General features: G+C 43.2%; 1 protein-coding gene across 3 annotated transcripts in view; it reads left to right on the top strand.

Moving 5' to 3' along the window:
* The window catches only part of olfm2a (olfactomedin 2a), a 54,382-nt gene that overhangs the window by 25,460 nt on the left and 2,822 nt on the right, over positions 1 to 26,100 (top strand). The window contains exons 1-4 of one of the 3 annotated variants that reach the window (XM_069674650.1): positions 1,205 to 1,616; positions 14,496 to 14,645; positions 23,019 to 23,174; positions 24,873 to 25,092. In XM_069674650.1, the coding sequence (XP_069530751.1) occupies positions 1,473 to 1,616; positions 14,496 to 14,645; positions 23,019 to 23,174; positions 24,873 to 25,092 (670 nt within the window). In that variant the 5' untranslated portion in view covers positions 1,205 to 1,472. The other 2 variants (XM_069674652.1, XM_069674651.1) reach the window with 2 other exon arrangements.

Raw genomic sequence — 26,100 nt, 5'->3', positions numbered from 1 at the left:
CAATCCACATGCTGCGTTATAGCATCTGGCCAAATTGTGCAGAGATGAGTGGCAAGTTCAGACAGCCATCATTTTGAGACATAGTACGTACCTCACATCTACAGAATCAATCTAAGCATCAAAACACATCTGATAGCACATCTGATAGCTGTCCTGCTGTAAGCCTAAATCAGGCTTATGGCGTCGTCCCTGAGGTGAAATGTACAAAAAGGCAGTGATGGGATTGGTATTCTGACACTGGCTTACCTGCAGTGAAGCTGAAGCCATTTGGATTACAGCTTTACAACAAAGGTAACAAAGCACTACTTGAAAAATAACATATAATCCCCCTTCATTCAAGGGAAAATCTTAAATTCAAAGTGTATAGCTTTAATCTGCTACAATTCCACCATGTATGTAAACCCACATTTGTACTTACTGACATACTTTTACAACATTGTACTCCACAAACTGTCAAGAAGATGTTGTAACCGAATTTGGTGATGTCGTTCTGCCTCCGGCTGAGTGGAGTTAGTGAGATGCTGTGAAAGTGCAAGCAACAGCCTGGTTTCAGATATGTCATCATGAAGCAGAATGACAGACAGGCTGTCAGAAGCAGCCATGGGCAGGAGCACCTGGATCTCTCCCACATTAATACCACACTGAACCGCTTGCCAGTGTCTCCCATCCTGAGCCCCTTAGCCAACCTGAAATGTACCCAACCAACCCTCTACGTCAGTCCCCCCCCCGGTGCAGACAATGTGATGAGGATGCCAGAGCGTCTCCAGTGAAGCCCAGGGCACTCACATGTCACATAACATAGAGCACAGTTCATCCCTCAGAAATCAGTCTCTCTCTGATCTCCACGCTTTAGAAATGTGTTCACGCATATACAACAAGATGTGAGTCATGAAAGGACAGCCAAATGTCAAAGACAGAGAGAGGAAAGGAAAAGAATGGATACATGCATGCAAAACAGGGCTGGCAGGAAGAGAGCAGAGGCTGATTGGGAGGGGATGAGACAGAGAGGCAGCCAATGCGCAGCTCTGCATCTTGAGGAAGAGAGGGGAAGAGAGAGAGAGAGAGAAAGAGGGAGAGAGGAGGGGAGGGTGAGGGAGAGAGAGAGGGAAAGAGAGTGAGAGAGAGAGAGAGAGAGAGAGAGAGAGAGAGAGAGAGAGGGAGGGGGTGAGGCTGAGGCAGTCACTCTGAGAGGGAAGATTCCAGGGTGATGCTGTTGGATGTGAGCCGCGCTCCTCTTGCCGCTCTCTGGCTGTCCCTTTGACTGAGCCGGTGCTGTGCGAGTCTCAAGCTGTGATCTACCGGCTCTGGGGGATCTGCTGCTGCTCGGACCGAGGCACAAGCTGACTGGCTGCTCCCCTGCCGAGGCTGTCTGGAGCTGTGTGGGGTTGACTGGAGCCGAGGTCCAGGGCAGGGCAGGGCAGGGCAGGGCTGGCTTTAGGGCCATTTGCACCGGGGCCCCACAGGAAGCAAACATGAGCGTCCCCATGCTAAAGATCGGGGCGGTGCTCAGCACTATGGCCATGGTGACCAACTGGATGTCTCAGACTCTGCCCTCTCTGGTGGGACTCAACGGGACCACCATCTCCAGAGGGGGCACCTCGGAGCGGATTGTCAGCGTGCGTATGACTTTCTTCTTTTGCAAGTGTGTGTCCGCTGAATTTGTTAGTTCATCCTGCTGTTCTCACTGTAAGAAAGAGAATAACACATGAAAGTGGAAGACGGAAAAAAGTGTGAAGACATGCGAGTTAGACTGCGAGAGTCTGTCTTAAGAAATATGCTGTATTAAGAGAGAGATGATGGAGGTAAAGACATGCATGTGAGAGCAATTCCTCAACCAAACATGAATGATGCACATGCTCCCGCATGAGTCACATTAAGTCTAATGAAGTTGAATTGTGGGCTCCTGAATGCGAGTGATGAGTGGTGAGATGTGGAGGACGCAGCGTGGACGGCCGTGTTAAATCATATGTTTTTTGCCGGGCTGATGGGAGACAGAGAGCTGTTCTGAGTGATGTTCAGGCTGATCTCATCTGTCACTCAGCTCCAGGGGAGGGAAGGATGGTGCTCAGAATCAGAGGTGATGGGGAAGTCTGGGAGGTTGAGACAATGTTAGAGTGTATGTATACGTCTTATTTCTGCTGGCTCTGTCTGTCTTTAAATCCTCTCAGTCCTCCTCTTTTGAATGAACTCTGGTCTCATGGAGGAAGGTCACACTTTGTCAGCAAAGTTTTGCTTCCATTTTTTGTTTGCTTTCCTCGGGTTTAATAAAAACTTGTCAAAATATGAAAATTCAATTTGCCAATCTCTCAGTGTGCTAATGGAAAGTAAAGCAAACAAAGAGGAATCTCAAGCTGGCAAATGAGTAAGACATTTTCTGGTTCATCAGCGGTTAATAATTGCTTTGCTTTATCCTGAGTGTGTTTTTATGGCACCTTTCCCGTCAAGTAAATGCCTTGGTCTGTTGAAATGATTGAATAAAATTGAACATCCCTCGAGATCTGCGGCCATCTGGAATTATGAGTGTGTATTTGTGTGCTTAAATATGTACTCTGAGTATGTGCTGGCATTCTTGTCTCAGGGGTGACGGTCCATCTGTTTGAGGTAAAGTTTGATCATTTATAACGGTTCGTTAGAACATCAATATGCCGCTTTATTTGTCCTTAATGTTACATTAAGGTGTGGAGATGTTTTCTTTGGAGATAAAGACAGTTTACAGTGTGAAAATGTCAAACACCGATCTAAAAGCATTCTTGTCCAAATAGTTTTTTTCTTTCTAACAACACGCACATACCTCAGAGCATAGCATCAAAGCTAAATCCTAATATCTCGGTAACAATGTCAGCGTATAAAGCCCGTTTGAATTATTTACAGCACTAAACTCTATAAGCCTATTGAACACCCACGTTTCTCTGGGGGGTTTCATCTGGATAATCCATGCATTTATTTCTATACCTGCTTATCTTGCTCAGGGTCAAGGCCATGAAAAAAATAGTGCCAGTTTTTATTTTTCAAATCAGACGCACGACTGTAAGCGGCATCATTTCCATTTCAAAAGACTGGATACTATCGGTATTATACATAGATAATTTCTTTTGGGCAACCCTCATTCACAGCCAGTGAGGGGAAAATTGCTGCTATTGAAAAAGTTCATCAAAGTTTCATCAAACCTGATGAGCCAGTTTGATGGTGCCAGGATTATTACAGTATAACAGTCTGTTGTGATGGGAAATGTCCTCGCTTTGAGACAGGAATAATCTCCTCTCATAAACAATGCCAGCGAATAAAACTTTAATGTAAAACCTCGCCTCAAAGTCCCATCACTATTAATGAGACATTTTCCTGTGATGATCTTAGACGCAGTCGTGACTCACACGATGTTTAGAGCTCCAGCTTCGGTCTTGCGACGCTGTGGTTCTAGTTTGCCAGTGGCCATTGCATGGCTGCTCCCCGCCCTGGCACCCATGCATGCTGCGCCCCATATTCTCCCAGCTCAGAGCTATTTGCAAAGTCTGCTTCACTTGTTTTCTGTTTTCTAACCAGCTGATCTAAGAGCACAGCTGACTGAGTTTTTACAGGCCTTTCTGCGATGGCACTGAGCATAACACTGCCTGGATGCTTGTACACATCTGGATAGTGCAAAAGCATGTTCCTTAATGAGCGCTAGAGACCCTGGAACTCTGGTGTGGTTAAACAGTGTGGTCAAAGGAGAGATGTAGAACTGCCAGGCTGTACACAGGAAATCTATTTTCTAAATTATGTATAACATTATAATTACAGGAACATTTTGCAGGTAGTTATTTAGTTTTAGTCAGCTTAAAGGATGGATACAGTCAAAGTTTTTGTCCCCTGTAGTGCTCAGACGGTGACACAGCTAAAAGCTCTTTGATGGACAAGGAAGCTGTGATGTAAAATAGTGTTTTAGAAGTTCTTAAATACACATATTGCATAAATGTTTAACTGTCAACGCCTCATTTTGAAAGGTATATTTTGTTAACCATTTTAAAATGGAAAAGTAAGTGATGTAAGACAGCAAAAGGTTTTATTTTAATAATCTTCCAGCTGAGGTCTGACATATTTCTCGACAATTACTGTTTAACACATTTCGCGCAGCTGCACACAGGGAAGATATCTAAACAGGATGATACAAAGGTATGAAAAATGTTCACAGTGAGCGATAGACAGGGTTCCATTTCAGTAACTTTGCTTCAGTTAAAAAAGAAGCCTTGTTTGCTCTTTCAACACGACGTTTCAAAGCTAAAGTTGAAGTCAAAGGGACTTTGGACACAAAGTGAAACAAAAAAGTCACAATGGCACAGCTGAATGCAAATCATAATAACAACTTTCATAACAACTGCATTTAGCTGGAAGAAAATCTGAGGCATCTGTTTGTAATCCATGATATAATTTGCAGTCCAAACAAACTCCAACAAACTCCAAACAAAGTTTTCCTGTAGAGCTATAACAGGAAACGAGTCAGCTCCAAGAGTGAAGCCCTGTTGTAATCAACTAGCTAAAGTTCAAGAAGGCTGTTAGGATAGAAAATCTCTAAATTATAATCATAAAAAGATTGAACTTGCTTCATCAGCACAAAATTTCTCTGTGGGCAAAACACGTTAAATAGAGGACATTATATATGGATGTCCAATTAGTGTTGACGGTAAATGTAGTTAATTTTTCAGTGCATGCTATACAGGCTTCTTCTCCTGGAGTAATGCCTACATGCACCAGGAAGCATTGCCCAGAAGCAGCACTGGAAATACCATGATGCATTGCACACAAAAGGCCACAGCCTCACGCCTCTGCATTTCGCTGCCATATACTCAGGCTCGATTAACTACAACTGCAAGTCATTCAAAACACTGTAAAATACACTGATCAGCCATAATATTATGACCACCTGCCTTATATTGTATGGGTCCTCCTTTTGCCGCCAAAACAACCCTGACCCGCCGAGGCATGAACTCCACTAGACCTCTGAAGGTATGCTGTGGTATCTGGCACCAAGATGTTTGCAGCAGATCCTTTAAGTCCTGTAAGTTGCGAGGTGGGGCCTCCATGGATCAGACCTGTTTGTCCAGCACATCCCACAGATGCTCGCTTGGATTGAGATCTGGTGCGTTATCCTGCTGAAAGAGGCCACTGCCATTAGAGAATACAGTTTCCATGAAGCGGTTTACTTGGTCTGCAACAATGATTAGGAAGGTGGTACGTGTCAAAGTTACACCCACATGAACAGCAGGACCCGAGGTTTCCCAGCAGAACATTGCCCAAAGCATCACACTGCATCCGCCGGCTTGCTTCTACCAATAGTGCATCCTGGTGACACAACGCACCCGGCCATCCACATGATAAGAGAAAACGTGATCCATCAGACCAGGACACCTTCTTCCATTGCTCTGGGGTCCAGTTCCGATGCTCATGTGCCTATTGTAGGTGCTTTTGGTGGTGGGCAGGGGTCAGCATGGGCACCCTGGCCAGTCTGGGGCTACACAGTCCCATACGCAACAAACTGTGATTCAATGTGTGTTCTGACACCTTTCTATCAGAACCAGCACCAACTTTTTTTAAGCAGTTTGAGCTACTGTATCTCTTCTGTTGGATCACTCCCCACTTAAATAAGCCTTTGTCACCCATGAACCTGTCGCCGGTTTCCTTCATTGGACCACTTTTGGAGGGTACTGACCCCTGCAGACCGGGAACACCCCACAAGAGCTGCAGTTTTGGAGATGCTCTGACCCAGTCGTCTAGCCATCACAATTTGGGCCTTGTCAAAGTTGCTCACATCCTTGCTCTTGCCCATTTTTCAGGGACAGAATGTTCACTTGCTGCCTAACATATCCCACCCACTGCCAGCTTCCATTGTGATCAGTGTATATCCTCATCCACAGCTGCACTCATATTCAGTGATACAGGTTGAAAACGTAGCTACTCTGCAATATAAGTGAATACAGAGGCGAGAAATACAACATGAAGTAGCCTGTAGTTCTGTCAGGCCACCAACTACGTCACTGAACACTGCAAATGATGGCGCAGCTGCCGCGTTAACCCACAGAGACAAAGAGAACATCAGAACTGCAGGTGTTTTTCATACTACTTACCTCACTCTGGTAAATAGAGATAAGGTTTAAAATCCCTTCAAGGCAAGAATTAGTAGTTTTTTCCAAAGGCATTGATTTTTGTGTGCGAGATTGGCATAAATAAAGTATAAACCTTTACATACTGCCGTGGTACACACATATTACTGTGTGAAAGGACTGAGAAGAGTAAGAAGAGAGAGTGTGTGTGCGTGTGTGTGTGTGTGTTAGTGTGGTGACTTTCCCTTTGATATCTAAAATAAGCAAGCTGTGAGGCAGAAGAGTGAAGAAAATATTCTCACCATCAAAAGGCAGCACGGAACAACAAATGGCAGCATACAAAGCACCGGGGCTCACAATCTGATTGAGGTCACCCAGCCTCTGTTTGTCAGCGTGTGGGACTGTAAACTTTATCACACACACTGTGCAATCCAATAAAGCAGATTGTAAAGATCGATTCTTGGCTATGGATTAAAGATTAAACACTGCTGCAGATTTTTATTCGAGCACTTTGCTTTTATGTTTATCGTGCCGCCTTCTTTTTTAATTTATTTGAGTTCAGCCCCCGACAGGTGTCCTCTACTGCCTGGTCAATGTGAAGCGTCGCGCAGTGCCAGAAAGTCAGTGAGAGCCAATCTTGTAATGTAATTTTAAATTGTTCCGATACATTTACCAATTATGTGATAGCCTGTGTACAAAGTCGTATTGATCCCAGACTCTATTGGGCTAGTAATCAGGCTTTTGACATGGTTCATTTGCCATGATGAGAGTGCAATTTCCAACCAACTGAACTTAAACTGAATCATTGTTTGTCCTTCAAAAGAAATTTGATGATCTCCTTATTCACACACCTCTGCAATCCATATTTTCCTCCGATGAAGCTCTGACTCTGTTCTCAGAGTTTATACACTGTTTTCTCACACAGTGCCACTCTCTCGTCTCCCTCCTCTACTTAACATCAGCTACAATGAAGCTATCTTTTACTCGTGGAACAGCAGAGCAAATGCCAAACACTTCTCACCCTGGCACTGAGCTAGGAACCTGCTCCCAAAACAAGGATGTTGTAGTTGTAGCTGCTCACTTGTACACGCTGAGAATTGTTGAGTGTCATCTCACTTCTTCAAGAATCTCCAGCTCAGCCCCCCGTCCTTTAAAAAAACACTTGATGCAGCAGCTTCCCCCCGCTGTCATTCAAGTGTGATCCGGATTGGATCCAGCGAGCTGCAGATGGAAAGTGAGCAGGACTCCGCACAGGAGGGGTGACAGTCACAGGAGTGATAGAGAGGCAGCAGGGAGGGAAAAGGAGGCAGCAGGGAGGGGGCATGATGAGTTTATGACTCATATTATTGACTGGCAACCATGCTGCACTGATTGTGGTAATCGCTTTTCCTTGGGAGCAGGAGAGACCAGGGGCATAGCCAGGAGTCTTCATTGAGTTTTATTTTAAAGGCCAGCAGCTGGCCTGTGCATTGAGGGTTGAATGATTGTGCGTTTGAACAGAGGGGGTGTGAAGTGTTTGTTTATGCGTGTGTGTCCAATTACAGCAATATACAGCAAATTTGAAAAATTTGATCCGATTGTTTGGCGATGGCTTGGATCGATCTGAGCTCGGTGTAGCAGGGACAGATGTTCCTACTTTGCTGGGAACAAGCAGAGAGAGTGTAATAGCTGGCACAAAACATCTTTCTGCATGGAATAATGAGAGAGAGCGAGAGAGAGAGAGAGAGAGAGAGAGAGGAGAAAATAAAGTGAAGCTGTAGAACTTGGATAAAGAAAGTTGGCTTTGCAGATGGAAACTGAGGAAGGAGATAGATCGGTATCGTTAGTGCCTCTTACTTTGTTGTACTTACTCTCACACTATCTCACCTTGACGTCCCCTTCATTCTCAAAATGTTTCTTCCTTACTCTCCATACAACTTAATCTCAGTTCCTCCATTCTTGCACTGTCCCTCCTCTGCGGTGATGCAGCGTCTCAGATGTGATGGCAAGCTCAGTTCACAGTGTAGCTAGCGGTCAGCTCTCCTCCATATCTCACGAGGGCTGGTGCCGGCTTCCGCCTGTTTGCCCCTTCCGCCTGCTGCTTATGAAAGTTATAATAGACTTCCCGTCACGCTCATAAAGTTGGGAGCTGTAGATTTATGATCTCATTTAGCTCTGGCTTTACAGCAGCCAGACAGCTCCAGGGTCGTTCTAATGAAACGCCAGAGGAAGTCCAACCTGAAACTCTCGACAGTGATGCTCGCAGCTCCGATGTCTAATTGGACAATCTCTTCGAATTTTGTTAATCATGAATAACTCCCGGGACAGGAAGCACTCAGGTAGTGGCGTGAGTTGTTTTGTTAGTTTTCACTGTGGTTACATAGGGCTGCCCCCTAGAAGTCAAGGATTCGGTTTATTAGTCAAGATGTCCTCAAGTCGACATGCTTTTTGTCACTGAATCTCTGCAATTTTGTTTTTCAGGGTTTTTACCAGGAGTCAAATTATCCACAGAGATCTCCTCGTCTTTAAAAACTGGTTAAAAAAACTGAAATAAGGACTTTCAGATTAAAAATAAGCATCTCTCTGAAACTCTTTGGCACAGCTTCATGGGCTAACTTAGCTTAGCTTATTTCTCTGTTTCTAGCCATCCGATCACTCAAAACCTGATTTGGCCAAAATGTAGTATGTTGTATGCAGTATGCATACAAAAGAAAAATATGCAGTATGCCAAAAATAAACGGATGTCGTACTGATTCGGAAAAATCTCCAGTATGCATCGGACCAGTCTACCTCGCCTACTTTATCCCACAATGCATAGCAGCTTCCGCCTGGCGTAGCATACTGCAAAATGAATTTAAAAAGCTCCTCCATACCACAGCCAAAGTAGTATGTAATATATAGTACAGCATTTCGAACACAGCCACAGTCTATGGTTTCAGCACAGTGGACAGCGCCGCACCTATGGTGCCACTGTGTGATGTGATGCTCTCTATCCAAAAAAATAAAAAATAACAGATTTAAAGAGGTCAGAGAGGACCAGGGGGGGTGAGAGAGGGTAAAGAGGATCTCTGTCCGCGGCACAGGGCGTTGTGACAGCATCACTTCATCGCCTGCAGCAAATAGGCAGCGGCAGGCTCCGGTGGAACTGTGCAACCCTCATGGAACAAACAACAGCCCCCTGTGCTGTTTCCTCATTGGCTGAATTATTATTTTTTTTACTTGATTAAGTCAAGTAAATTTTTTGAGTCTCCATGCAACAGCTTCAGAGCTCTGTAACTTACCAGTCCACATGGCCGCAACTTTCTCTGCTACGTTCTGAAACATTTCGCTGGGTTGGTATGTACTGGGCTGGTACAGATGCAGACGGCTTCTTTCCTTTCAACATTTTAATAACCTTTGAGCAACAGTACGAACATGGGCGTGCTTATTTCTTGTGTATGTGGGTCTGCAAAGAAAAATATGTCTTAAGGATGCACTCACATGAAAATAACAGGTCAGTTTGTCTCTGGCAGCACCCTGATCTCTTTCCTTATCTCCCTGCACTCTCGGGGTCACTGCACGTTTCCACTTCAATCAACAGCCTTTTGTATTTACAGTATCAGAAGGGCCCAATGACAACGCTCCGCACCCTCTGGGCTGAGAGTCAAGGTCCGCCTCTGCTCAAAACCTTCAAACCTAAAAACAATGGTGACGCGATTGGAAACCCCAAGGAAGTAATCGGCCGCAAATGTTTAAATGTTCGACGGAGAGGTGGCTCTTATGGCAAACTGTGATTAATGTGCATCTTTCAGGTGAAACATGACACTCCTTTAGGCTGATAACAGATTTCTCGTGGTGCTGACCTGAAAAAAAAACTAGAAATGGATAGTCAAAGCTTGGTACTGAATAGCAAAATCTGATCTGACTCAGAAAATTGGGGTGATGCCCTATTATCTGATCCCTTCTGTCTGCAGCATACAGGAGACAGAGGGAAATATTGGAATAGCATTTGGTTGCTACTTTTTTTTTAGCTTAGTAATGGCCGAGCCTTCACATCCCATCTCCTCTTCACCTCTCTCAGCAGGTTTTAACTCAAGTTGTCATTCAGTATTGTGACTGGGCACTATTCGAACTAAGCCAGAGGAAATGAGAGCCATTACTCTTTCCCTGTCAGCCTTTCTCAAACCACAACTCTTCCTGTTCTGCCCATCAGTGTATCAGGAACTCCCTCTGTAATCGTTTTCTATCTGGACGACAGGAGGTTGTGTTTGGAAGCCAGCAGGGGTTGTAGGACTTCACAGGACTACGCTGTCCCACGTGAAAAGAGGGAACTCTGGGTAGATGCAAAAGAGGCAAGCCACAAATCTTAAAAGAGCGATTTTCGCGTAAGCATGCAAGCCCAATTGATTTTTCATCTCTCTTGCCCTCTGCGGTTTGTTGTTGTTTTTATTGCTGCTGTCTCCTTTCTTAATGGGCTTTAAGCATGGCAGCCATGACTGTGACGGCTCCAAATCTGGCACTTACATATTCTATTTCATCCCTCACATCTAATGATTGAATTTCTGGAAGAGTCAACTGAACACCTCCTCCCTCCTGAAACCACCGCGCGTGTGTGTGTGTGTCTGAGAATGGAGGATCATCCCACAGACCTGAAGTGCTAACAGCTAGCCGTCACTGATAGCATGATGCAGATTGCGCAGGTTATGTTATCATCACTACACAAATGTTAACACTCTGAGGCCTCATCTGCCTACAATGTGCATGCATTAGTCATTCGTTCCACTCCGCATTCACCCTGAATTTTGCTCTGTAACATCAGTTATTGAGGAAGTTGTTTTTCCCGCACTAATGAGATATCTGATAGGCTGCTAAATGACCCAATGTCAATGACCCACTCTTCACTGCAGAGAGGAGACTTAATCATATTTACATAAATAACCCAACAATCCAAAACATATTCAAGTTCACTACTTGCACCCTGAGAGATCGGTTGTTTACAAGCGCTGGTATGTAGATGTCCTTGCAACGGCTCAGGCACAAAGCATAGAGGGACAAAACACATTTGCATTAAAGAAAGCCTTTTCCCCTCCTGCTCTCTAAAGCACCACTGTTATGAAAATGGGGAAGTTAGTGCAGAATGGATAGGTGGGTGGTAATGAAATTGGAACTGATTCAAATAAGCTCTTAATTTCAGCCCAGCATTTATGAAACATTAATGAAGAGGGGAGAAGATCTGTTGCAGGGAGAACTCCCCGGCTTGAGGAGGAGCGCAGCATGGGTTTAAACATGTTGTGTAATGAAGAAGGGATTATGATAATGGAGTTGACATGCCTCCAATATTACCTTACTGACTTTGGAACTAATATCTTATCACTTCCCACAATGAAACACATCGTGAAAACGCAATGTGATGACCGACTGTGGCTCGATCTCACGCTGATAGCACTATGAAATATTGATGCACACTTCTGAATCCATCGCAGGCATTTTTCTTAACCAAAAGTGAATATCTGGTGCGTAGGCAGGCAGCCCCCACATGTATGGATATGAGGTAATTTTACTGAAGGCAGGAGGCTGCAGATAGCCTCAGAGTGAGTAACTTAAGTGGATTCTTCTGTTTGAGGCAAGCTCACCTCCACCTGCTAACACCACAGGATATCAGCTGTAATGAGAAGCCCGTGTGCCATGCTGCGGCCGCACGATCCACTATCTTACACACATTCATTAAACTGTAGCAGCCACTGAGCATGCTCTATAGCCCTGCAGGAAGAACAGCTGCAGGGATATCTGGAGATAAAACCCTCTTGGAGGGTAAATCCATGAGCAGCTGTGGTTTAAAATGCATGTAATAAATGCATTATTAAAATCTGTTATAATTCATAGCTCATATTACATGTGCAGATCTACAAAGGCATGCTCACAGAAATACTTCAACACGAGATTCACACATACCAGACATACCGTAAAATCTGGAATGTAAGTCGCACCAGAATATAAGACGCAGTCTGTTTTTGGGGGTAAAAGGTTTTCTGTAGCGATTTATTAATAAAAATGTGTATACCAGTTATTTCAATTTATTTTACTTTGAAACACACACAAATTACAGCCAACCATCTGTTTTCGCCATGTCGCGTTTGCAATCCTGCTAGCTGCCGGTGCTGTAGCTAGCGGTAGCTGGCAGCCTACGGTAACGTTGATTGTTGTGAGGGTGGCGGCTGCAATGGTGATCATGACGACGTCAGCAACAATCGAGTTAGTTTTCCTCGCTTAAAACAGCGAGTAAAACGGCACTGCTGCATATTGTAAACGGGAGGCGTTGTAGCGGCTTTGACCCGGAAACAGTTTAATGCGGAGGTGTGACGTCACCACTTAACAACCGACAACTTTAGCTAGATTATAGCGCCATCGTCTGGTTAAAATACCACAAGACAATAGAATACCTGTCTATGCATTTTATACTGGTATGTAGAAAAACAATTGTATTAAAAGTGCGTCTTATAAACCACAGTACTACAGTCCTGACAGTGAGTGAGATGCAGGCATGAAGGCAGACAGAAGAAAAGAATCACCCCCCGGCGTTGGCACAATAAAACAGACAGTCAGATGCAGTTGAAAGAAGCTGAAGGAGGTCTCGCTGGGGAGGCCACCTCTTCCGTCTTGTCTTAAAGTCAGCTCCGGCCTCAGTAGACCTCCGTCATCCACCTCCACCTCGCATCTCTCTGATGCTGGATTGCCTCAAGACTAATGATGAGAAAGGTGCTGACTGAGAACTCTGTGCAATACTGCAGGAGCGGGCCGCGCATTGACTCACAAATATGCATCAATATTAAGAATAATTGAATGATAATTTAGCCAGGGAGCCGGCGAGGTCCGGTGTGAGTCATTCATGTGCATAGTGGACATTCAGTCAGACTGAAATATTATTAAGATTTGTGTGTAATCCTCTCTGAGTGGAAACTAGGAATAGAATATTAGTCCTCACTTACTTTAATTACATTCTGATACATTATAATTTTGAAATGCATGAGTTTACTTAATATACCTGGCTGCTTGTTGTTGTGGTTGACATTATAGCGTGTTTAAGTGTAGCTCACGTAGGTGTTTGCTGTTTGCAACACTTCATTTGGAGCAAGTCGGATTTAAAATGCATTCATTCTGAGAGAGTGAGGGAGGAAGGGGGGAGGCCGCTAAAGCAGGAGTGGAAAGAGAGAAAGGGGGTGGAGTACCGAGGGACTGGAAGGAGTGACAAGATGTGACAGTGAGCACATTGGCTCGCAGGGTGGCGGCTACTTTACACTCCAATCACACAGTCCCCCTGTCCCCCAAGACATTTTAATCTGATCCCCCGACCCAAAACGTCAAGAAGCACAACACTGAGCGGGAGAGCCGAGCCGCAACATTTTATATCCAGCCTTTTTTTCCTTCCACTTATGTGGATGGCTCTTTAATTCTATCACTAAAATAGCCGCTCCTTTTCTCATTACATTTTGCTTTATATGCTGAGTGTGTGTAGACGCCGTGTGAATGAACGGAGAGTCCACCCTGGGCCTTGAAACTGTGTGTACATGTGTGTGTGCGCGCTTGCAAGCACACGGCACTACTTTTGATTGGATTAGTCAGAGAGAGACATCCACCCTTTCAGCCTCGCCCTTCCTCCACTGGTAACAGGCTGCATTATCGATCCCGAACAGCTCCATTTCCTCTCTGTGTCCAAACTTATTAGATGCTCTGCTTTCACACAGCCTGGCCTCATCCCTCCTTCTTCCTCTTTTCTTTGAAATCCTTATTTTACTCCCATTTGTCTTTGTCTTTCTTCATCCTCCATCAAGATCTAACTCTATCTCCGTCTTTCCGTTCTGCCCTTTGTGTATTTTCCACCACTGATCTTGTCTTATCTTAATCTGCACTCATTTTCTCCCCCTGACTCTGCTCTCCTCAATCTTTTTACTCCATCTTCTTTGTCTTTACTGATGTGAGCGACACTTCTGTCAAGCTCTGGCTTTGCTTTCTCTCTCTGTGCAGCTCTGTAGTTTAATCCTGAAATTAGACTGTGAATGATTCTGAGTCGATTGTGGGATCAATTGCCATTAATTGCCATTGGGAGAGAGGAACTTCTGACAGGCTTTCAAGAGAGAAAGGCAATGCCGTAGAGGAATTATGACTGCAGCTAAATTATGGTGACAGAATGGGCACAACTGATCATCATATGGAATGTATAAAAGGGTTTCTTTTTCCTCCAAACGCTTTCAACAACACTGTCAAGTTTTAAAAACATTTATTAGTTTAGAAATGTTTTATCTAAGGTTGAATGCTTTTCAGATTACTGTTGATAGATGCCGGCAGATTAAACTTGTCTGCCCTTATGCATTTTGAAATTCTGACTTGGTAGCGAGATAAACAACAGAGCAAAGGAGCCAGCAGTCTCGTAGTTTGGTCTAAGTTATGTGTTTTCTGTTTCTGCAGGCTCTGTACCCGAGCCCAGAGGAGGGCTGGCAGATCTACAGCTCGGCACAGGACGCAGATGGGAAGTGTATCTGCACCGTGGTCGCACCAGCCCAGAACATGTGTAACCGCGACCCACGCAGCAGGCAGCTTCGCCAGCTCATGGAGAAGGTGACAGCTGTCAATAACACACTCACTCTGAGACACGACTGAAACCCACGCAGACACACCAACAAACCGTCACGCTGCACTGCGCTCGTGTCTGGCACCGTCTGTCACATGCAGGCTGCTGAAGTGAACAGTCCTACTTTCTTTAGTCCACAGTTGATCAGTCATGCAGCTGAACATGATCTAATCGGTGTTGGAACTATTATTATTTTAACATCAACAGTTGCTTCAGGTGAATCACGCATTGATCAGTTCCTCCAGCAAGTTGCAAATTCCCCACACATTCTTTGCGACCTTGCAATTTTGGCCAATCACAACAACTTTTGCGCACATTTGACCAATCACCCTATTCCCCCTGCACTATACATTCAATCCTCCACTCGTTGTCTTCTTGTGATATCCATGTTCCGGGCAGAAAAATGTTAGCCGTCTTAGCCACTACCTGATGCCTTATGTTGAGTCTAAAGACCGATCAGAGTCTGTGTTCCTAACTTTCCTCCAACCAGAGGCTCTGTTACAAGTAAGTGTCAATGCTAATCTCAAAGAGTGTGTGTACAGTGTCTATTTTTAATGCTCCTGTACTAGCGCAGAACCCGAAATAACGAGCTAAAATGTAATAAAAAACTTTTAGATTCTCTTTTGCACATGCTCAGTCTGAAGCGATGTCAGAGGTCAAACAGCTCGCTCAGAAAACAGATGGCTTTATTGGAGCGTTTGTCCCAGTTGCTCAAAGTGGATATGTAATTTGTTACACAGGAAAAAAGCCTCAAAGCATCGCAATTTGCTTTGTAACTTTTTTAAAAAGCTGCTACAAAATCAGGACTTTTAGGCCGCAACAATCACTGACAAACCCTGCAAAAACCTGGATCCACTGATTGATTGTCTTAATGGTCCGATCTTGAATATTTCAGTTATGTGCTCTTGAGCGCCACCCACTGGCGATAATCTGTAATTACAAGCGCACACGTCCCGATTTGACCAGACGTCTACGGCTAGTTCCCTTTGTCATGGTTGTAACTCTTGATTTTCCTCGCTTTCCTTTCCTTTGCCTACATCTGAGCGTCAAATTTGTTTCTTTTCCTTTGGATTTTCAATTATTTTTGAAGTTGTATCTATAGTCATCCATCTTTTCTTTGTTTATTCAACCATTGTAGATTGCTGTTTACTCACAACACTTGCAGAGACCGGAAAAGCAGCCGCTTAGCTCCGCCTACCCTCTCTGGCAGACCAACCACTGCTGGGTGATGGAAAATGCGTCACTAACTGGGCGCCGCTTGTGATTTTTTCCGCAAATGTCGCCACAGACACCCATAAAAATACAATATATTGCAAACTCTTTCATCAGTGGGCCATAGGCGCAATCACCATTGTGTTAATTCATTCGGTGATAGTCACTTAAAAGACATTTATTTAAGTAAAAAAGTTTGAGATTGTAACTTTTAAGAGAGAAATGCCCTTAACTTACTTAAGTTGTGTGATGTCAACAAAAGTGACATAAGATGATACCGTAAGTGAAACATTGCAATAACTGATGATATCATAAATTCCTTTTGGTGGGAGAGTGGCGACAGCTGCCGCTCACTCTTGGTTTTTGTAGCTTTTAAGCACAACAGGCTGTAAATTCTGCAAACTCAAAGTGACCAGGGGTGTTTGTATGAGGCCGCCTGGGTTGGTAATTGCCACCCCATGTGCCACCCCATATTTGGCCAGGTCAGGGGCAGGACTTTACCTCTACCAACTTATTTCACTTGATTGCAACCAGCAGGAAGCAGCTTTTGGAGTGTAGCACATTTTCTTTAGTTGGTACTTTTTACTGTGGCTTTTGAGATCTATCTTCTTCTGATTTCAAAAGAATAATGAGTAGAAGTTCAATATGTTGCAGTTATTATTAAATCAAAAAACTTTCACACAGGAATGTAACAACTGATACCTTAACCTAAGTAGTGAAAGATATGATAGGGACAGAAATGGCAAATAAACGTGTGTGTGCACACTACCTCATGCCATCCCTGAAAAAGTCAGTGCCAAAGTGGGGCCACCCTTGGTAAAACAGTCTGAACACACCTCTTAAACCAGATTGTTCTGTTCTGTTACAAGCTGCTCAGCTGCTGTGGAAAGTTTTCACAACACAGATGATACAGGCATTATAAAAAAAATCATGATGTTACGATGGCAGAAGGCTCCATGGTCGATGGTGGTGGCCAGCCATCGCTGATGGACAATTGCATCATCAATTGGTCCACAACTAAAATGTAAAAAAAAGGACACAGCGAGGCCTCTTATGTTTCTTTTATATGTGATGTCTAGTATATCTTTTATAGCTATAAATGAGAGAAAAGTTAATAAAAAAAACTGTTAGACAAGTCGTGAAGATAGTCATGGCTTTGTTTGCAAAGCTGCACTGTAAATTCTGCACACACTTAATCTGTTTACTCCGACTCGTGCTCATTCTTTATCCTTCTAAGTGAAAAATATCAGTCAACAAACTTTGTGCATAATCCTGTCATGTATGACAGGCAAATAAATTCAAAGTAATACAAAATCATGTACACACACAAAACTGTCAAGTATACAGAGAGAAAAGCAACACAGCGTACACTGTGTCAGCAAGCAGACAATAAATCTATGCTTTATATACATGGAGTAAAGTGTTATTGACCTACAGGGCAGTGCAGAGTATGCAAATGTAATTTCCTGCTTGTGTGTAGTACATAAACGCATGCACCCACACGGATCAGGGGGTGAGACTTCAGGCAGGAGAGGAGCTCTGCTCACAAGTGATCCACAGCTGCCTTTCACTCACATCTGCAGTTGCATCCACCGATGGTTTGCAGATAGTCCGTCAATATCTTTCCATTCTTACTCACTTTTCTTTCCCAACCTGAATAACAAAAAAAGCTCTCAATGCTTGATGGGCCATGGCAGCTCATTCACAGCTGTAGTTTGCGGACACTGAAGACTAACATATGGGTGTATGAAAGGGTGGGTCCACAGAGTGAGAGAAAGCCTGGGAGCAGAGATGCAGAAGAGAGCAGGTGGAACAGGAGGGGCCGACATTGATGTGGTCTTGTGTGGAGAGGTGGTGGTAAATTGAGATGCTGAATGGGCTCTGAGGTCCTGCTGGATCAATGAGAAACCTGAATTCACATATTGCATTCATTCTCATTGAAGTTTGCCTTTTCCCCTGACAGCCTCTGTCTGCTGCTCTTTCAAGCACACGTTCATACAGACAAAATCCACACTCACTCACACTTAAAAGGAGTATTCCAACAGAGGAGGAATATTCTGGCAGGGAAACACGAAAGCTTGATAAAGATTTTCAGAGAAAGAGCTTCCTGAGATACAGTATATGTAGAAATGTAAATATACACCTGTGTGTGTGTAGGAACTGTTTTATACTTTATACAGATGTGTCAATAATACTATTTTGCATATTTCAGGCATGTGAATGGTAAAGGATGGAAAAGCAAGGAAATTAAACCTGCTTTTGCACAATTGTGTTATTAGCTCTATTTCTATTTCGAAGCATATAGTTCCCTTCACACATACCTGCCAGCCTAGACCTGCAATGACATCAGCATTTAAAGTTATAATCGCAAAGATCTCAGTTTTATTCATTTTCACCTATGGTGATAAACGGTAATTGTGGGAGCACATTTCCCAGATATCCAGACAGTGTTGTTCTGACTCTAGATTTTCATCGCTGATTGTCGCTTTCCTTTTTAGACTGTTTGCCTTCATCTAAGCATCAAATTTGTTTCTTTTTCTTTGGTTTTTCACTTATTTTTGAAGTTGTATCTGTAGTCATCAATCCTTTCTTTGTTTGTTCAGTCATAGTGGATTACTGTTTACTTGCAACACATGCAGAGACCGGAAAAACAGCCGCTTAGCTCTGCCTACCCTCTCTGGCAGACCAACCACTGCTGGGTGATGGAGAACACGTCACTAACCGGGCGCTGCTTTTTCTGTAAAAGTTGCCACCGACAGCCAGTCTTTAATTCTGCAAATGCAAAGGCTTTCATCAGTGGGTCATAGGCACAATCACCATTGTCTTACCTCATTCAGCAATAGATAGTGACTTAACAGATATTTATTTACATGAAAATCTTTGTCTTTCTTACTTTAATGGTTATCGAACAGCTTTCAGATGCACCACAGCTACAGTCTGATGGTAATACCGCATTACAACCAGACGCAGATAAGAACAATTGAGAGAAAAAACATTTTCACTGGTTATAAAAGAAATTAATTCTGATTAGTCTATATGACCTGCAAAAGCAAACCAGACCATCAGCAACAAGATTGACTATTTCTATATAGTTATTTTTGGGTCTGCATGTGACTGACTGAGTAACTGACTGACTGAGTGAATGAGTGAGTGAGTGACGGTACTTTCACAGCGGTAAAGTTGCGACATCACAATTGCTGATCATGGAGCATATTGGACCTCCGCTCACGCGACTCCCTGTCATTACGGCTCTGGATACTTTGTTCTAGCATTTTTTAAAATATTATTATTCATGTCATTACATCTCCTTGTTTTTAGTTTAGTTGACAGAGAGTGAGGACAGAATTACTTATCTGCTTCATCTGCACTCTGTCTGCCTTATGAAGGAATTATGAATTCACAAACAAATTATTAGTTTCATCATTGCTTGAAATTGAAAAGAAGAAATTACTTTCATATATGAACTCCAATCTCTGTGTCTTTATCTCCACCAGTAATTAGGTTTGATCCTTTATTTTATCCATTAATTATCATGGATAAACGTAACTTTTGATACAGCAGGCTTTGATGATGAGCTGTTTTCATTTCAAATTGTCCCACTGTAACCAAAGATATTCAGGCAGCGATATTAATTAATATTAGTATGTATAATATTTAAACCAACTGCACTCCCTCAGAGGGAGAGAGAGGGAGAGAGAGAGAGAGAGAGATAGAGAGAGAGAGAGAGAGTGTGGATTCGGCGCAAAAAGTGGTGATTTGAGCATGGACTGAACTGGAGTCCTTGTTTACAGTGACACACAGAGTCTGATATGCACGACTCCTCCGCAGGTTGAAACTGAAACAGTTACACGTATCATATATTAATTTTTGGTCAGGACAATCAGTAATTTCTGTATATTGGTAGGGATGTGTCTACGCCCTTGTCTACCTACAGGCACACTCTCTGTACTCTACTCTTTTTTTGTCAAATTTTAATCTCTGAAACTCGCTTTCATGTTTTTATAATCCACTGAGTTTTGACACTTCTCTATCTGGCTAACTCTTCTGTGTGGGCTTTGCTTCACAGCGCATATCAATAATGGGCCGTAACCCACAATTCAGCAGGCACATTTTGCCTATTTCATAACATCCTTTTGATTTCTTCAACTTACTTTAAACTCATTTATAAATTGCTGGTGTCAGATGTGATCAGGTGCTCGTTGCTATTTTCTGCTCATTTTTGTCTTCACCTTCCGCCAACAGAACATTTTCTAAGCTGTCTACACTTCAGGGTGATTGTGCTCACTGTGACTGTGTTGAAGAAATAAATACAGGTGAAAATGAGGTGAAACCTATCTGAGAACTGTGGATATTTCTCAGCAACAATTTATTAAAGAGCAACCTAAAATATACAGAAATCTATTCAGGGAAAAAAAAGAAAATTTCTCCTGATGCACATAAAGTTTGTGTCAAAATGTCAGACAGTTTCAGATTTAAGCTCTTAGCTTTGAGGGTGCAGTTTGTGTTGCAGCATTGTATTGCCTTTATTATTGTTTACCTTGTGAACATGCACCCTGCTTGTCAGACAACAGTGATCAGGGCTCCATCAAACACGGTGCAGCCTAATGAGGACACCTGGGCACAGCGCTGTTTGAGATGCACACAAGTTAAAAGACCGTGCTTAAGTCTGTGTGTATGTGAACATAATAGCACCATTCCCACTAAGACATCCTCATTTGAACCCAGAGCATGTTGGGAAATAAAATGAGCGGACGAGAGCTACAAGAGCCAAGGTTACTCTAACAATGTCTAAAACGCCCTCTGTTCAGAGAATGTAAAGTAGCATTGTGTTATTCAGATTTCTGCAGATGTGGGCAACACGCCATCCAAAGCGGAGCTGACCCTGGAGGACGGTGGTGTGAGAACGCTGTCGGAATAGAGTTTAAACACATCATCCTTCTTTGACCTCTCTGTCTGAGTTGAGATGTGATAAAATGAGATAGAGGGGCACTGTCGGGCGTGGATACACACAAACACGCTCGAGTATTTGGAACAGAGTGAGTCATTACACTGGACATGAGGCGGACGCACCTGTGACTGATTGGATTCTTGGAAGTGTGATGGTGGGGAGCAGCTGACGAGGCCAGAGGACAGTTTGACAAGCCTGGTTTTTGTAGATCAGTTCTCATGGTTCAGCAAGTCCAAACTGACATAACAGCCTAGCAGGAGGGTGAACCTGCATCTGTTTGGAACAGTTCACTGTAACACCTTCCTCCAACTAGTCCATCTGCACTGCTGTCAAATGTGTTTTAATTGGTGAAGAAAATTCTCTCTGACCTAATATTCCCTGGCCGGTTCATGAAGCATGTGGGAGAAGAGCTGGGTGTAGAAAACAGTAGGCCGGGACGTGAAGTAATTGAGTGGGCTGTCAAAGAGTAGGCAAGCAAACAGACTTTAAGCCAAACTGTGACCTATGAGAGTTTGGACTTGTTTTGTTTTTGTTACGAGTGAGTTGAATAATTATCTTCTTGGGAGTTTTTCGGTGGCGCGTGTCTGCGTGGGTGGGCGTCTTTTCTTGTGGGTAGTTGGACATATGTACACGTGAAAGCTCCTATATGCACAACAGCCGCTCCACATTTGTCAGTGTTCAGATGATTTCAGGGCGATGTGCAGGAGATTGGGGGGGTGTATGAAACAGTAGGCTGGTTATGCAGCTACAGAGTGGGCTGTCAAAGAGTGAGCAAGCTGAGTGCCTAGTAAAAATTAAACAGTGCAAACCCGAGTCCTCCGAGAACCGAGATTCAATAAACACCTACTCAACAACATGTTTGCGCCTCCGAGGGATATATCATTTTTGTTTTATAGTTTGAATGTTTTCATTAACTTGTGCACACTTTCAGAACAATGCAGATCGCCTACTACCCTTCTGTTTATGGGGTATTTATATCCTAACTTGACTCGTGTTGACTTTTATCGCATAACTCATGATATATTATGCTTTTTTATGTAACTTCCTGATAAATACTGTGCTGCTATTTGAAGCTCCTCACCTCCTCGTCTTGGTTATTCCTGCCGTTTGTTTCTTGTATTTCCTCAAGTGTGTGATATGACTCAAGAAATGTCTTTTTTTAAAGTCATCGCCCACAGATTACAGCTCATACTGTAGTTTGCTTTTACTGTCACACCTGTGCATCTTTATCTTCAGCTCAAGAACCAGATTTTCATTTCAGTGCAAATAATGGGAGAGAACTAGGTATGCACCATATTATCGGATCGGTATCGGCGTCGGCACATGTGTAATTTTCCACTTAATTATGCCTAAATGCTCAATGATTCCCTAAAAAAGCTTGACGTAATGCTACAACATTAACTGCACGAGTGTGTGCGCGCACTGCCTGCGCAAAGTTATCAACAATGTACAAATAAAGACTAAAAAGTCTTTCAAGAAACTCAAGAAACTTGAGCCAATGAATAGAAGTTAAACAGCTTTCACAACTCTTAACAAGCTAACCGTTAGCTCACATTCTCGTCATTTTACCGGACTTAACAATATCAAACACGCCGAAAGTACACTTAAAGCCAAAGCCGACACAGAGTGTAACATAAACATCAGTGCACAACTTACTTACATATTCATGGACGCACACAAGATTAAAAGAGTCCGTCTGCGATCACTGATGTCTTCGTAGTAGGTGCAGTAAACAAGTCCGGGCATGCCTCCCTCACTGCCATGTTTCGGGGGGATGCTGCATTCAGGTGCGCTCAGAAACCTGAATGCACATGTCTGAGTAATCAGACATGTGGCCACTACAATAAGAGTAGGTATGATATCAATTCCACTACAGGTGAGACTTGATGTTCTCTGCAATTTGGTGGAAAAAAACATGTGCTTAATATATCAGTATCGAAATCGGCAAAAAGGGTTGGAAAATATCGGCATATCGGATATCGGCAGAAAATCCAATATCGTGCATCCCTAGAGAGAACTCCACAGTTGATATGAGGCTAAGGCTAGCATCATGCTGAAGCAGTCTATTAAAGCAGTCAGCTCGAGTCTCTTTTCAATCTAAGCTGTTGAAATCTGTTCATAGGATGAACACAAAAAAATGTATTAACCATAAAAAATGTGTGTGTCTGTGTGTGTCCTGGGGGCTTTGTGTGTGTGACAGGTTCAGAACATTAGCCAGTCAATGGAGGTGCTGGACCTGCGGACGTACAGAGATCTACAGTACGTGAGGAACACAGAGAGCCTAATGAAAGTGGTGGATGGAAAGCTGAAGGTGGCCTCAGAAAATCCCCGCAGCCTCAATCCAAAGGGCTTTCAGGTAATTGGCTGTCTGTCACTTCTCGTACAGTGGCGAGTGTGTGCATTATTGCCGAGTGAATGTAGATACCATTAGATGTGGCGCTGCTCTCTGTGTGCACACAAACTTTGCCAGACTGCATTGCAATCTCTTTTGCTCTTCACAGACTATAAAATTTTGTATGGCTCTTGATGGATGGCAGCAGCTGAGTTACACAAATTCAATTCCAGAACTATCTCCGAGTCATGCGAAAGAGGGAATTTGTGCTAACTCACATGCTCCTGAATAATTAAACTCCTGGGCTGGAGGACTATTTCTTTTCTGTCTTCCTCTTTTCACATCCTTTCCTCCCTCTCTTCACTCAACTATATACTTAACATTCTGGTGTCTGCTCTTAGATAGCAGGCACATATATTCACATTTATCTCTTCCTTATCTCTCTACAAGCTAAGGCTCAGCTGCCATTATCAGTGGGCCTTTTTGTCTTCCTGTCAGCGAGCTGTCTTGCCTAGGCTTTCTCCACATTCCTCACACTCTTTACAGATATTAGATGGCCCATAAAATAGTTTGATTAAAAGATGCCTTGATAAATGCTAAGTGTGCTTTACCGCTGGGACCCTGCCTCATCACAGGGACAAGCATGAATGGCTGTGTTTCGCTTTCAGTTTTTTATGAAAGCAGCTCCAAGGTAATGAAGACGTTGATGAAATTAGCTAATTCATCAGTAAAGCCTCAGACGACTCAAATCTGCAGAACAGCAGATTCCAGGACTTATCTGACTGCAAATCTGCAATCCACTAAAGAGAAAAAAAAGCATTCTAAAAACGCAGGATTGACCAGAGCAGGTTGGCTGATGAATGCTTGCAGCTCAAAGTTGCCAATGGCAAAGCGTGGGAGATTAACGAGAGGGAATTTTCGCAGCTTGAAAAGGGGAAAATGAGATTTATGATGTGGCGCCACAGGGCTGAGAGCTGCTCCATCACCAGATTTACGATAAACCTTAACAAGAAGGAAACAGCCCCTCCTGTGGCGGCTACACTTTATTGATACACCTATTTCTCTCTCCTACCTTCCAAGCAGGCAGCCTGGCGCTCCTGCTGCTCCCTGCGCTCCAATCTAAGGACATATTGTTCTTTTCCACTTGTAAACACACAGTGTATCAAAGAAAGTTTACACCTAGCCGGATGCTCCCTACTGTTGGTTAAATTATAATAACTCAAACCAGCTAAGACAGTAAACAGACTTCATCAAATTGAAAATAATGAGCACATTTATTTCCAATCCATATAAAGGATTGTGGATGGAAATAAATTGCTACTTAGGGATCAAGCACAGATCCTACAAAATGAAAACAAGTGGGCAGCAGGTAGATCAATATAGAAACCAAAGATTGCAACTTTTTTAATTGCAAAAGACATAAATCTTAAGATGGAAGGGATGGGTAAGATTATTGAAGATGAAGCTTAAGAGAAATCCTATTTCAATGTGTGATTTGAATCTCAAGACAAATCTGGGAGCTAACGTGTCAAACAGACCGAGCTCCATGTGAGCCCCTGATTGAGAGATTATCCTCAAACCAGAAGCAACAACTGAAGATTGAATGGCGAACTCCTCTGCACACAACCCCTACTGACTAGTATCTGTCTGATATGCTTCCAGGCTTTAATCCTCCCCGCCCCCTTTGCTTATCCGTGTCTTCCTCTGCGATGACTATTGTAGGAATTGAAAGACAAGGTGACTCAGCTGCTCCCCCTGCTGCCAGTGCTGGAACAATACAAGGCAGATGCCAAGATGATCCTTCGACTTCGGGAGGAGGTGAGGAATCTGTCCTTGGTGCTGATGGCCATCCAAGAAGAGATGGGGGCCTACGACTATGAGGAGCTACGCCAGAGAGTCCTGCTTCTGGAAACCAGACTCCACTCCTGCATGCAGAAACTAGGTATAAAATATATGCAAATAAGTGGGTGGGTAGTCACTGAATGTTTAATTGAAATCCATTACCCAATATAACTGTAGCAGAATAAGCAGAGGTACGACAACAGCAGTGCAGAAAGGAATTAATGGCCAAAACTCCATTGTACATTGTCAACATTTCCACTCTGCCCAGTGCTCTTATTATTTGCATAAATTGAGAAAAAATAGGTCTAGAAAGCCTGCATGAATAATGGATCATGTTCTTGTGTAATGTGTGAGCTTAAAGTGATGATGTTACAGAATTGCATACATATAAACAGACTTGACAGATAAAGGATGCAGTTGGCATCTAGCCGTGAGGTCATTAGTGTTTTGTTATTGTGTTCCAATGACTTTAAGCTTCAACATAAACTTCATGCAGAGAGACCATCATTTGAAATAATAATTTACCGGGGCGCTATAATTTACCGAGTTGGTAGAGCAGGCGCCCCATGTAGAGGCTACAGTCCTTGACGCAATGATCGCAAGTTTAACTCCCGGTCTATATATATGGCCACATAATAGTCTTTAAGTGTTTTTAAAAAACTGGGTAGAAATGCTAAGAAACAACAAAAGTGAAAACATTTTTTTCATACAACTGATTTAATTGTAGTACAACTGCTCATAAAAGTCAAGTCTCACTCTGACATGTTGCTGGCACCCACAGTAAAATTGCAAATTGGTATATACATCAATAAATCCATATACTGTATGTCCCTTTAAATGCTATACTGTATGTACGGCTGGGGACCTGAAACCTTCCAGTTTGATAAATGTACATGTATCATCTGCATATAGCAAGAAAATTACATAATGTTTTCACAAATGTGCAGAAATGGAAACCTAATTGGGCCTAAACCCAAGCCTTGTAGAACGCCTAGTATAAGATAAGCTGTATATCTAGAGTCTAGAGAATTCTGTGTGGCTATGTGTTTCTGGTGTATACACAGTGCAACAGTTAGTACAATTCTATATTAATCTATACATAAATTTG

This window comes from Semicossyphus pulcher, unplaced genomic scaffold (genome assembly GCF_022749685.1).
Source record: "Semicossyphus pulcher isolate SPU_LCO1_2020_fin unplaced genomic scaffold, fSemPul1.0.p SCAF_23, whole genome shotgun sequence".
Classification (NCBI taxonomy): domain Eukaryota; kingdom Metazoa; phylum Chordata; class Actinopteri; order Labriformes; family Labridae; genus Semicossyphus; species Semicossyphus pulcher.
This window is presented reverse-complemented; position numbering and strand designations above follow the sequence as displayed.